General features: G+C 40.3%; 2 protein-coding genes across 2 annotated transcripts; both read right to left on the bottom strand.

The window, feature by feature from the left end:
- Positions 1-926: 926 nt before the first annotated feature.
- Positions 927-4,907, bottom strand: LOC143902511 (uncharacterized). Its single transcript, XM_077415482.1, has 3 exons — positions 2,918-4,907; positions 1,838-2,341; positions 927-1,550 (listed from the first exon to the last, which is right to left on the bottom strand). The coding sequence occupies exons 2-3, from the start codon at positions 2,319-2,321 to the stop codon at positions 1,261-1,263; spliced, it is 774 nt and encodes a 257-aa protein (XP_077271608.1). The 5' UTR covers positions 2,322-2,341; positions 2,918-4,907; the 3' UTR covers positions 927-1,260.
- An 882-nt stretch (positions 4,908-5,789) lies between these two features.
- On the bottom strand, positions 5,790-9,897 carry LOC143902470 (uncharacterized). The gene is made up of 3 exons (XM_077415400.1): positions 9,353-9,897; positions 9,073-9,248; positions 5,790-7,077 (listed from the first exon to the last, which is right to left on the bottom strand). The coding sequence occupies exons 1-3, from the start codon at positions 9,619-9,621 to the stop codon at positions 6,695-6,697; spliced, it is 828 nt and encodes a 275-aa protein (XP_077271526.1). The 5' UTR covers positions 9,622-9,897; the 3' UTR covers positions 5,790-6,694.
- Between the last annotated feature and the right edge of the window lie 4,206 nt (positions 9,898-14,103).

Below are 14,103 nucleotides of genomic sequence, written 5' to 3'. Positions count from 1 at the left end.
CCGACTGGTCCTCGCGTGTACATCTTACGTATACACGTAGAACTCTCTCGTGAGCGTGCACGCATACGTTCACACGCTCGAATACGTGTACGATGACCGCCGCGAACAAAACGCGAATCGAACAAGTGCGTAAGGATAGATACGCGTTTGTGTGGATACGTCAGGTTTTATTCATGCGTTTCTCGTATGTAGGTGATGCCGTTCCTTCTCTCGGTCCCTCTACGTACCTATACGTCCTATTCTACTGCTCGCTATCCCGACGATCTTTCTCTATTCTTCTCGGAGAAACAACCGGAGACTCGGAAACGTCAGTTGCTCGCATCAAGATGCTAAACCGTCATTCAGATAGACAACTCATCGCGTACTCGGCCTATGCCTTATGCTATAAAAGCCTTTCTCTATCTCACGTATTTGTCTCGGTGCTTTTCACCTCCGATATTTCCTCGCCCACTCCTTCATCTTCCATCGCGTCTGGCGCATTGAGTTCTCTTACTTTCGATCGAGTCCCGAATCGATGAGCCATCAGTCGGTCAGGCTCCAGTTCTTTTACACGCCTCATCCCCATCGTTTCCTCGCATCCATCTCACTCGTGTTCTTTTTAACGTATTTCGCTCTTTCTCTCTCTCTCTCTCTCTCTCTCTCTCGCGCGCGCGCGCTCGTTGCTCTTTCTCCTCGCTATTCTACGATTTTGGCGTATCGTCGACATCCGTTAGTTTCACCTGAATTTTAAACATCTCGCAATCGGCGAAAAGACGATACCGGAATTTCAACGAGCAGCGCAAAAATATAAGATTACGATCGAACTAACACAGTAAGATGATTTCGGAATATTCAGTCACGCATATGTAGATTTCATTCAAGGAATGCAAGAATTTATCGATAGGAAGTGAAATGAGAAAATAAAACGGGTACACGGTTGTGTTCAATAATTATTATATAGTCTTAATTTATTTGCGCATTAATAAATGTACATGTTACATGACAACGAGCGTATTGCAGTTACGCGTGAAACAATAAATACCGAAGATGATCCGTGCATGAGTGGCCTCGTACGTGCGACGACCTAGAGTGAACACAATTGGATAGGAGACAGTGAAAAGAGAGATCAGACAGATATGAGAGTTTCGCGAACAGTTTGGAGAGAATTATTCGCAAAATGGAAATAAATAAAAATTATGCGAAAAGAAAAAAGGAAATTTCGCGAGAGGAAATAGCGACGTGATTAAAGAGATGTTATGATAACGTTTATAAATTTTTTTCCTATGCTGACAATGGTTTGTATGCAGAGTAGGCGATATCGTGTCCCGATCTCGCCCATCCGCCCGATCCATGTCCTCCCCCGACTTGAACAACTTCGTGTCCGTGATCGTGGCCGCCAGACACAAGTTTCTTTAATCCAATGATAGAAGCGAGTACGAGCGCAAGTTTGCTCACTATCAGCGCTTTGCCAGCCAACAACGCGAGAGCACCGAGCGCCAGGGGTACTAACGTACCACCAATTAACAGAGGAATAGCGAGAAGACCACCCATTTTATTTTTCTTCTTACGACCTAGACATAGAGAAGAAAATGTAATTACAATCTGACGCACGCGCGCGCGAAAGAAATTTATATGTGTTTAACGAACAATAAAATAATGGAATTATAACAAACAATTAAATTTAGATTTAAATTAATTTTTCTTCGTAATAAAGGTTTAAATTGCAATTATATTCAACATACATTTATCGAAAATAATGCAAGAATATCTAATTAATCAAGTAATTAAACTTTTCATATTTTATTATTAATAAATCATTTTCGTTGAATAACTTTATTAACAGTGTCTTAATTCCTACCTTCTTCCGTGAAACTACGTTGAAGTTCCTCTACGTTTGGTAACTTCAGCTTCAGAGTGTGACTCTGAAAAAATTTGGCGACTTTATCGAAAATCATGCCATTGAGAGCATCCTCTTTATCTTCCAATGCTCGGGGTAAACTGGCTTCGATTTCCTGCAGAGATTTTTCTGGTTCGGATTCGTTAGCAGCCGATTCATCTTGAACCAGAGTGACGCCATCAGCCACATTCAATTGAGCGCTCCGAGAAACCCTATCTATAGCCGATAAAAGCTTCAGCTTCAGGCAAGGACTCAGTTCCGTGTCGGAACATTCCTTGTATACTTGATAGACGTAACGTAAGTCGCCAAATATGCCATTGCTATTCGATCTTGCGGTTTGTTGCTCGTTGATTGAGTTAGACGTGGGATTAGTTTCGGCCGATCTCGCAGAGACCGCTGTCAATAATACAGCCAGGCATACGTAACAGCGCGCGAACCGTTTCATTTTTCAAAGTGAAAAAAAATCTATAAAAGAAATCAATTCAACATTTACTTTTATAATAATAAATTAACACACCAATATATATATATAATATATTTCATAATTAAATAATATGGAATCAAGACAACTCTAACATGTTAGGCAATTAATAAATAAATCAATTAATAAAAAATAAAACAATTACTTAATTTTGTGTGTGCGTGTGTGTATGTGTGTGAGCACAAATAATTTTTTAATAGTTTTAAATTCTAGATTATAAAAATAATTATTTATATCACAATATTAATTATATTGTTAAATTGAAATTAATTAAAGTTTATGAAATTTGGTAAACGTAGAAAAATGTTAATTTCCTTAAAATTAAAAACACTTATGCCGCATAATATATCTCAAAACATAATTTCTATCCAGAATCATGATATTCTGCGAATAATCCAATCACTTTTGTGTTATCTATCTGAATCAATTAGGATACATTTTTGAAATTTCATATATGCTTCCCGTATATATCACAGGTCTATAAGACTCTTATAGACAACACTTAATGCGATCGCCGAAGGTTCGAATTAAGCCGCGCAAGTCCCAATCAAGCACTGTACCTTCCACGCGGCTCGATACAAAAATCAAACGCCTCGAGTCCTTCGCTTCTCCCTCGGCTATCCGGCTGCGTCCACAGGGCTACCGACTTCTATTTAATTTAACACGATGCGTGCCACCACGAGATGCGTGTATAGCTGAGAGCACTCTAAGTAGACTGTACGTAACGGAAGCCCTGCCCTAGCTCTATATATCTAGCCAGGTATACCTCCGTACCGAGCGATATTCTCCCCACCCGGTTGGCATCGGTGTACGCCACCATGGCGCGACTATTTTCATGCTCGCGGACATTGATTTGAGAGCGGTTGCTTTTGCGTTTAAACCAACCACCCGGGAGACGAGAGTAGAGAGCAGAATTCCACCGGTACGCGCGTCATGATCTCTCAAGCTCTCCCTCCGGATTTGCCTCCCACCAACGACTCGTCGGACGCATCCGAGTGGTTCCACCACAGTTTTGCCGCCATGCTTCCTCTCCGCGGGCTTCTTCTTCTTTATCTTCTTCATTGTCTTCCGCCCCGCTCGCATCTCGCGTTGGTATCTCGCCGATTTAATTCGACCGGTTTAACCGCATTTCGTCCGTATCGTTATTCCGTTGTCCCTTTTGTGCGTGGGCGGCGCCGCTACCTACGCATCGGCTGCCAGTCGATTCGGTTCGATGCTCCCGCTGTTGTTCCTCGGCTCTAATTTCTCGTCGCCGCTCGAGTTCGTGGAGGCATAAGAACAAGATTGAAAATGAAAGGCGCACCTCGGAATGATCCGCCGTCGAAAACACGAGATACGCGCACCCAGCTGCTGAAGACGAAATAATATTGTATATCGCGGATGTACAATAGAAAGCACTTCGACGTTCACGGTCATTGATATATTTGATAAGCAGGAAGCGCAATAAAATATAAAGTGTGTTATTGGCACGGGGCTACATGCCCATAGATTATTCTCTCCCGTTTATGATACTATAAAATCGTTCGTTAAACTGAGATGGCAAGATAATTTTTAGGAATCCGTTGCTCCAACTGTTTCTTTCTAGGCTATCTTAATTTATTTACGGTGGAATTTAGCGGCAATACTTATCAGATTACGAATAAGCTTCAGACAGAAAAGACACGCTTCCAAAATACTTGAAAATGTTACGTTTGAAAGGTCGTGAAAAACTTTTCTAAATATCGATCGAGACAGTTTAAAGTTACTATCGATACTATACAAAAAATTACCACACAAAATTATCATCATCACATGTGTGCGATTGGATATAACTGCATTTCTCATTACTTCTCAAGTATTGGACGCACAGTTATACTGGCAGCAATTGTGGTTCTCTGGTTCAGCTATTAAATCAAGGTGACAATACGTTCCACTTTTCAATGGAAGATCCAACAAACATTTCCCTTTACGGATCAACATAATCATGTCATCGAAAAAGAGAAACGATGAATCGGCAAATTAACGTGTACCGTTATGCGTGTTAGGCACAATTTCTTCATCCGATTAATCATCTAATTTGCACGATGCTTCATTCTCTTCCACTTGGTCCCTCGTATCCTCGACTTTTCATCCTATCCAATTCGATATACGCCAATAGACACGGCTTTAACTGGGTCATACCAAGTGAAAACGCGTTGCATGTAGATACGCTTAGACCATCAGCGTTTCAGCGAAGAAAAAAAACGAAACAGAGATCACCATCGCGTGAGGAAAAAAAGCGAAATAACTTGTATCATCTATCGTAGACTTATTATTAAAATATGTACAGTATGCTTAGCGCATCAGCCTCTTCGCCTTCGTTAACATAGCCTTAAAACTGCCAGTGCATGACGTTTTCATTGAAGCGCACGTGCTATTCAAGAAAGCATCGCGACCAGGTAACGGATGCAAAGGAGACGTTTCTTCTCCTCTCGCGGCTTACTCCTCGCCGCGTCGCGTCGTCGTCCACAAGTCCACGCGACTACGATGCTGCCGGAACTTACCTGCATAATGTCGCGTTACCGATTTCTCATACGCGTACGTGCCGTGAAAATGATCTCCCGACGGCGCGGCGCGGCGCGGCATGGCGAAAGCGACGGATCTTGTAGGACGCCACGATGAGACGCGAAATAATAATCGTGCCTCCGCCGCGCCGCGCCGCGCCGTGCCGTTTCCGGTTCGCGGAACGAACCCCATCGAGCCGCGGCTCTGAATTCCATTTTGTACATACAACCGTTTCGTCGTACGGTGATTTTCTCGACCGGCCCGATACGCGTGGCTGCTCGGCCGATGAAACTGTCGTTATTGTACATCCTTTTTCTTCCTTAAGGCCACTCCGGTAGCAACGGAAATAGCAACACAGAGCAACATTATTCGCGGTATGCAGGTTACTAGTTGTACCTGGCGGCGCGTGCGTCCGGTTTTGGAGGGCAATTACTGGGTTGAGTTAAATATTGTGGATATTTATTGTGATTATGACACATTGTCTCGCTGTAGCTATGAATCGGTGGAAAGTCCAGAAAAATCCTACCTAAGATATTTGCAGACGTTTTTCTTTTTTTTTTTAATTATCGTAGAACTAATCCTCGTGAAACTAATAATAAGTCAAATTAGTGGCATTTACATCACATGGAAACGAATATCTCTGACATTGATCCAGCTCACGATGCTCTATATTTTATTCCTGTGTATATTAATTTATTAATGTATAATATTGATTAATTTACTAATATATTATACATTAATTTATATATTTATATTTCTTGCAGTAAAATAAGTTACATCTTAAAAGAGAAGAGAGAAGAAAAAAGAGAGGAGAGAGAAAAGAGAAGAGAAAAGAGAGAGCGGCAAAGAAATATATATAAATATATATTTCTGCATATACCGTAAATCTACGTTTAAATAAATCGCTCATTATCCTGAAAAGAAATTATACGATTTGTATTCCGGTGCAATAGAGTGTGCCGCGCTTTCTTCGACTACTTTCGCCCGTGCTCGTGAACTTTATCCTATTTTTATTGTATATCTATTTATGTATGGAAAATGTGGTTCAGCGGTGCATCCGGTACATGATTGTGCTATGAGTTCAATAGACCGTATTTCACGGCCTTACGTTACGCTTTACGGCTACGAGTGCAAGTGCAGTGTTATGTATAAATAGAAACACTCGGTCATGAACCACGGTCACTCTTACGAGAGCCACAGGACGTGCCGGTTTCTTCGGCCGGTGAACGCTGCAGGTGAACTTAACAATGAAGCTCTTTTTCTTCGGGACAAGATGGAGTCGTCTCATTTGTCGGTTTTTTTTATTATAAAAACAGGAGGTGTCATAATGGAAGGACGCAGTCAAAAACATCAAATAAATATTAATAATATAAGATACAACGAATAAATATAACGAACTCACATATAAATCTAGATAATATAAAACAATGAGCATCTCCCAGAGGTACTGGTGACTGGCCGTGGGATAAATCGACCATTATTTAGGATAAATTAGAAAAAAAGTAGAAAAATAAGAAAGAAAAGAATCGGAATATAAGAGAGATCATGTAAGCATAAAAAAAGGATAGGCAAATTTGAAGAGATTTTAAACTGAAAATAGCTATAAATAGGCATATTTCCCTGGAGCGAGAGATAGACTAGGTATTATACATAGCAACAGCAAATAGGTAAGAAAGGAAAAAGGAAAGAAACAACGAGAAACGCGGCGAGTGAAGTAGGCGTGAGTGTAATGAAAGGGAAGAGAATTGTCAGATTCTCCGTCAGAAAACGGAAAAGAAGCGAGAGAGGCGGGAAGAAAACTTTCTATGGTACGATTAAGCTTGTGGTTGGGGTTGGTGAGCGCGATAGGCAATCTCATGAGCATCTTGCGGTAGACTTCTGGCCCATCCGTGTCCACTGCTACCGTAACCACCACCGAAGTCACCACCGCCGCCGCCGCCGCCGTAACCGCCATGGTCTTCGTGGCTAACATGGCTGCTGCTGTGATGCGGATGCGAAACTACCTCGTAGGTCACGTGTTTTTGGTGAGAGAGAAGTTTCTTCAGTCCAATGATAGCCGAAATCACGAGAGCGATCTTGCCCACGAGCAGAGCCTTGCCGGCAATCAAGGCAATCGCGCCGAGCGCCAGCGGCAATAAAGCGGCCGCTTTCAGGGCCATTGCCATCATCAAGGGTCCTAAGATTTTCTGCGCTTTCTCTGTAATGTTTCAAATGTTTGCATTTTAATTTTATATCTAAATAAGCGATATATATTCATTTCGCTGCTTCTATCAATATAATTTTCAAGCAGCTTCTTAACCTGGTTTTATCGTGCGTATAAATATGATTCGAAACCTCATATTTATCTTTTGATTATTTCTCTTGTGCCTTGCTTTAATGAATAATAAGCACTTAAAAATATGTCACTGATTTTTAAAAAATTGTACTTTTTACATGTCTATAGACATGTAAGAAGTTAATAATTATAATATTATAATCAACGTAAATTAACCTGTCGAGACACTTGATTTGTGTAAAATGAAGATTGGTATATACAATTATATATACAGCATCTATTTATCTCTAACGTGGATTGTAAGTATACGAACTGCGAAGTTTAATACTATCATTACTCTCTTTTCACACTTCTGTGGAGAACGGAAATTTTAGTACATCGTCAGATGTAATAACAGATATATTTGAGAGTTTACATTTTTCGTTTTATGATGCCAATTATCTTATTATGAGATGTACTATCACGGTATCTACTTATATTTGTTTTCGGAACGAATGGAAAATAACAAATAATATAACAAGTAAGATATTTATGTAAAAATCCACATTCTCTTTGTGTGCTTATTTATAATTGATCTTGCATTTATACTCAACTGAATAAAGATATAAAAATTCTCAGTTACGAGAAAACTTCATTAGAAAACAATAATATAATTTCTTAAATAGTATCAAATAAGGATTAAAAATCCGTAAGTCTAATAAAATATAAAATTAATGCGACAAAAAGATACATATACGAACTTTGCAAAATGTTTTAATCAAAATGTATAACGATAATATAATGATTGCAAGATAATACATGTAAATTTGCAAATAATGTGACATAATCCCGAATTATTTTTTGTAGAAAACTGATCGTTAATATTCGCACGCTGGAATTAATCATTGTGTAACAGTAATAGCAATTCATAAATTTTGATAAACAGATGATTTAGCGCCGAGAGATACGAATGCGCACGCAAGTCAATTGTTCGCACATTATTTGTAGCTTTTGTAGGCCCGGTCCGGTAATAATAGTCCTCTGTAAATCACGTCACGCCGGCCGATCACGGAGATCGATGTTAATGTTTTTTAAAGTGGAATAATAGTCGAAGGTCAAGGCGAAGTACCAGGATGGAAAGTATGTCAAAAATCTTGCGCGGCGGGATCTCTCCCGCTCTCTATCTATCTCTCTCCCAACCTTTCAATATCACCGGTGTTCTCCTCCTCCGTTGCGAGGTTCAAGGGGAAGCGGAACCAGTTCCTCAGTGGGTCAACGTCTGCGACCGGTATGGGGTTCCTCGTCGTCATCGTCGCTGTTCACACGGCGGCAATGAACGCAGAGAACTCCCATACTCCAGCTGACGTTGTCCCGATGAACCCTGATTACCTCTTCGATATGCGAAAAATTTATTTTTTTTTCTTTTCTATCGTATCTTTGTATAATTTTAAAAATTCTATTAAAATTTCTATTAAAACCAGAAAAATATGCGAATCAATAACAAAAAATAAAAAATAACAAAAGTATAATAGAACAAATTTGAAATTCTGGTATATTTGATTATCAGATATATGTAAAATAATTTATTTTTTCCCGTATTGTGTAGATTACTTAATAAAGACTGTAATAATTAAAAATGTTGACATTTATAAATGCAATTGAAACTAATACTTCGCATGTGTGTGTGTGTGTGTGTGTGTGTGTGTGTATGGCTCACATATCGACTTGATTGCTACGCTAGTTTCGTTTTTAAAACGATCTTTTATTTGGCAAATGTAAGCAATCACCGTAATAAAATTCCTCCGCGAATAACGAACTCAATAAAACATAATTAGGTGCTATCGTAACCGGTTCTGTATTAACCGGTTCGAGCGCATCTAAACCTAGGGTTTTACATAAGTATTAAGATATAAGTTTCATCACACGTGCTATACTCACTCTTTTTTCCACGGCTCTCGACAGCATTGTCGCTAAAGTCCTCGAAACTGCGTCCGGCAGACTCAATCGCTCCTAAAATATCGCTGCCCTTAAGATCAACTTTGACCGAATGCGTCCTCAGAAATCTTCCAAGACGATCAAACAATAACGTATCCAAATCGTTGGATTCGATAGATCTGCCAAAAATGCAAATATAAATGTAACAGTTCTCTCGAGTTAAACGTTCGACGTTTAAATTCGCATAAGCGCGATCTCGGGATCTCACAGAATGACAACCAACCTTGGCGCACCCTCGCCCTCGGCGTTGGACGTTTTTACGACGGTGATGCCCTCGGATAGAGTGATGTCTTCTTTGTCGGCCAGCATCTTGTCGACAAATGTGAATACTTTGTACTTGATGCAGCTGATGGATTCCTTCTTCAGGCAATCGGTGTATATGCTCGCCACCAGATCGTTCTCACTTCCGCTGGCCTTGTCGCTGGTCGGCAATGCCAGGGTCGCGGTCAACGCCGCCGACACCCACAATAACGTCACGAAATGTTTGGCCATTATCACCCAAGTGCGACTTCACCGCGTTTTACGCGTCTCGTACAAAAGACGCCGAAGATATCCTTAAGTCGCGGGCGTCACGTGCAATTTGTTTCTCGATTCTTCCGTGCCCCAACGTGCAGGCGCGTTGTTCGAATCAAGCACGCCAGGATGCGCCGATGCTGACTCGTGTGTTACATCTAAAAGAGGTTGCTTTGCTTTTATACCGAAGTATCGCACGAGGGGAGTCCTCGTGGGTTCGCAGGCCATCGGGGGTCCGCATTCGCGTCGTACGCTCTCTCGTCTCCCTCCTTTCGCTGCTCCTCTCTCGTTACCCCCCCCCCACCCCTTTCTCTCTCTTACTCCGTCAAGTGTATCGGATGCCACAGGATCTCCCCACACTGACTTCCTCCCTTTTCATTCACCTCCCTCTCGTCATCCCGATTATTTTGGCAAGGTAAAAATCAGCGAAGCGCGAGAAAGAGGAACAACGATAGAATTGCGATCAAAAAAAAATTGGGGAAAAAAGAGTACATATATATAGTACAGAGAGATTCTTATATCGAGCATCTTGATAAATTATATTCAGTATTCTTTAGCCAGAATTAACATGTATTCTCGAATTGCATTCTTCTAGCCAATCTTCTCTTCTTCTTCGTGTTTCTCAGCCTACTCTTTCTACTGACATATTCTCACGCTATGGACCTACTTTGAATTACATTAACAGCGGGGAGTCTCTCCGGTACCAATTGGAATCAAATACGATGAAGGAAAGCCGCGTGTACAACGCGACGGAAACCTGCAGGCATCCAGGACGACGGAAAAAAGTATATATGTAGATCCTATATAATTTGCCGCACCATTTCGCCCGACCACCCGCCTACTATTATTTTACGACGTTGAGTGTTGTGTGACTTAAATCACCACCATCGTGTACGCAGAAGTCCATGTGTAATGTCGCAATGACGTTGATTCGAGATCGCCTAATCAACAAGTTCTGGTCAACTGTGAGATTCCTCAATGATTGTCCGTCGGTGTGCAATTCACGGAACAAAATTCTGAGGCTCTTCAAATAAATTACTCGATATTTCTCCTCGTTTATTGAAATAACCAGAAGCGCTTCGGTCGCTCCACATATTTCAACTCAAGGAGGCCATATAGTTTCGATAGACGGTGCGCGTCGCATGTGCCTCTCAAGAATGAAGACCTAGTGTCGGCGGATGCGATTACAAGGTCCATTAGCGACCACTGATGACTCATATCGTATACAACTTTGGCTTGATTAATTCACACTACTAAGTACTAAGTAGCACAATGTAGAACACGAGGAATCTAGATACTAGTTGCTTACGGTAAACTGTAATTATTTTTCTTCCTTTACGCAGCCTTCCTAACTACAATGGTGAGTTAGTCATAGGAATTATCTCGCCATCTAATCGCTTAATTTTGGTCGGAAGTGGCGATTTATAGCGATCTCTTTAAGCATACAGATAGGGACAAAACTACACGAAGAACATATCTCATATGAGAGTTCTTAACGTATCGAAGGCGTTTAATTGTTGCAGATGTGATATGTTGCTCCACCTTCAAAAATTCATCGGCAGATGATGAACACGAGATATCATCCCTGAAACGAGGTCGCTCACCTATTTATAACTGGGTCGAGAGTTGGGCAATCGTTTTGGTATCTTTCTCTCTCTTGCTCTCTGTCTTTTGCCTCCCCTTCCTCTACCTCTGTCTCTCTTGCTCTTTCTCTTTTTCTTACTTTTTCTCACTGTAACGATGTTCTCGATCCCGACTTCTCTCGGGGATCAAGATCCCCCCGGTACGCGAGAGCGAATGTCGCCTTGAGCGAAATCACACACCTGACGCGGCCTGTAACCCGGCGAGTTCTTTAAAACATCAAGCTTCAAGCAAAATGAACAAAACGTCAAACAGAAAATCACCCATGTATCCTTAGAAAAAAGCAAATGTCCCTCGTTCTCAATACTTAATTGGATGGAGAAATAACTACAGTCTCGTAATTTTTAATGATTCGTCTACCTAATAACCGTGTTTAGTATTATATTTAACGCTGTTTATAGTTATGTTAAAATAACTACGTTAAATAATGCTAAGTTAAAATATCTATTATTGGCCCCTTTTTTCATTTCTAGATTGCACTGAAACGTCAAGGAAATCGCTGAAAGCGGAGTGCTTCATTAAATGTTCCTCAGGACTCATGCATGCCGCAGAGGAGAGACAGAAAGAGAGATCCACGCTGTGCGAGCACGAATTAAAGAGAGCGTCGAGAACAAGTGATGAGAGAAACCGGGCTCGAATATCGCGACGCTTCTGCGATACTAATTAGTCAGACGCCGAAAGCAATTAAGCACAAGAGCAGCAATTAGATTTCGTTATAGCAGATATATCCATTCTGTACGACTACGTGACCCTGGCCGTAAGTTGTTGAAAGTCGCGGGAAAGGTAACGGTCACCCGGCGATTGTCTCGAAATCGCGACGCTCGACTCGGTTAAGTTCAAGGTGGTACCAGGTATGTACATCTTAGCCAATGTATAATCCAGTGAATGCATACGTAACACCATCTTATAATTGCATTGCCGGCATGTACCAAGATCGTAGACCGTCTGATCTGCCAAGTATAAAAGTGCATTTTATGGATAAAATTTATCTCATGCGCGAGAATATTGTAATTAAGATTATCTAGATACGCAATGATAGAAGAAAGTAGATAAAACGTAATAAATTTTGACTCGTAAATTTGGAAGATTGAACGATTTGACTTATAAATAAGTAGAATATGTAAATAATATATGAATATAAACTTTTATTATATTTCTAACATTAAACAAGTAGAGTATAACCAATAACATAAATTATTCAAAATGTTTTAAATTGCTAAAGTGTCTCGCCCCAACGTTGCTGAAGAGAAATGTTTGAATTGCAATGCAAAATGACAAAAAGATAGGTGTTCTATGCCAATTGACGGCGATATGCGAATCTAATAATGACCTAAGAAATCGACCTATTACTAGGAAATCTAGTAACCCAGTGACGCATGAGAAACTCTCGAAACTAATCGTGACGTGAGAACCATACCTGGATTTAGATGCGAGTAAAAGACGCGATCGACACGGAACTTTACGACTCTCTAATAATGAGACGATCAACGCTTGGCGCTATCAACGCGGAGAAATTCCGCTTTTGTGAGCTCGAAGAACGATTCTATTCATCCGTTTGCATATCCGTAACATGAGCCGCAATTTTCAGCCGCAATTTTTTTTTATTCGCTCTGTGCACCGTGCATTTTACATCACATAATTGAAAGAAATACTATTTTTTACTTCCAAAATCTTTCATGTAGGTACTGCAGATATTTATAACTTCGTACAAAAAACTGAAGTAAAATTCTAATCAAATAACTGAAATAAATTATCACGTGATAAAAATGACTAAAGATATAAAAACGTACAAATATATGGTAACATAGACTTCTGTTATTGTAATTAGGAAGAATCTATGAATCTAAATAATATAAATCCAAAACAGATATATCTCTTACATATAATGAAGAAGCTTAACTAATAATATAAATTTTTGTATTTTATTTTCACAACTGTGTATATTACTTTCTTAATTTAAAATTTGTTAGGAAAAAAGCATTTGTTCCAAAACTTATATATATATATATAATATAAAATGGTATTAATATAAGATACCACGTTGCGCTCGGCTGTATTATGAATGAAAGTAACTCCTCTTCCTCTCGAAGCAATTTCGCGTCTTTTTCTCCGTTGTCCTTCCCGCAGCCATGTCGTGGTCGTTGTTATTACAGAGGAGCGTAACGAAGCATGACAATCGCCTTTTTGCAACAGCCAGTGCATCGCTTCTCTTTGCGCCGTTCTTATATGTTGCTCATACAAATAATTCGTAGGTATTTTATCCGCATGTATAAATCTAATCGCGCTGCGCGTGTACTTGGCGCGAAACATTACCGTGTCTCTTGATATATTTTTATTTACTCATACACTTTCTGTCTAAAGCAAATAATCTATGGGTTATCGCGATGTCACACGATAGAATCACCTAATTAAAATTATCTTATTCTATATCCCAAATTTACTATTAATCTGTTACGTACTTTTTTTTCTTGTGACAATCGCACCTTTCCACGTTATATTAATTATTGCTGTCCATACCGTCGTAGCGTGTCCGCATCGTATCGTTTTAGAAAAGATGATGTTATACCCGCACATATACCTATTGCCGAAGTAAAATTCTTTTTACTGCGTTCAGTGGAGTTTTAGCGCAGCGCGAGAAAGAAACGCGTCATTTTGTCTCAACCTCCTTTCCAGCTATTTATTTTTCTTCTATGTAGGACTTAAGGACATCCGTCTCGAGAGATTTAGTGTTGTATGCCTATCCTCTCGACCCGATTAGGAGTGATGTACATGTGCCGCGACCTCTCCTCGACCTCCGGCTACCACGGATCGAGGAAACAA

Source organism: Temnothorax americanus, unplaced genomic scaffold (assembly GCF_048541705.1).
Source record: "Temnothorax americanus isolate GAGA-0224 unplaced genomic scaffold, ASM4854170v1 Scaffold4, whole genome shotgun sequence".
Lineage (NCBI taxonomy): Eukaryota > Metazoa > Arthropoda > Insecta > Hymenoptera > Formicidae > Temnothorax > Temnothorax americanus.
This window is presented reverse-complemented; position numbering and strand designations above follow the sequence as displayed.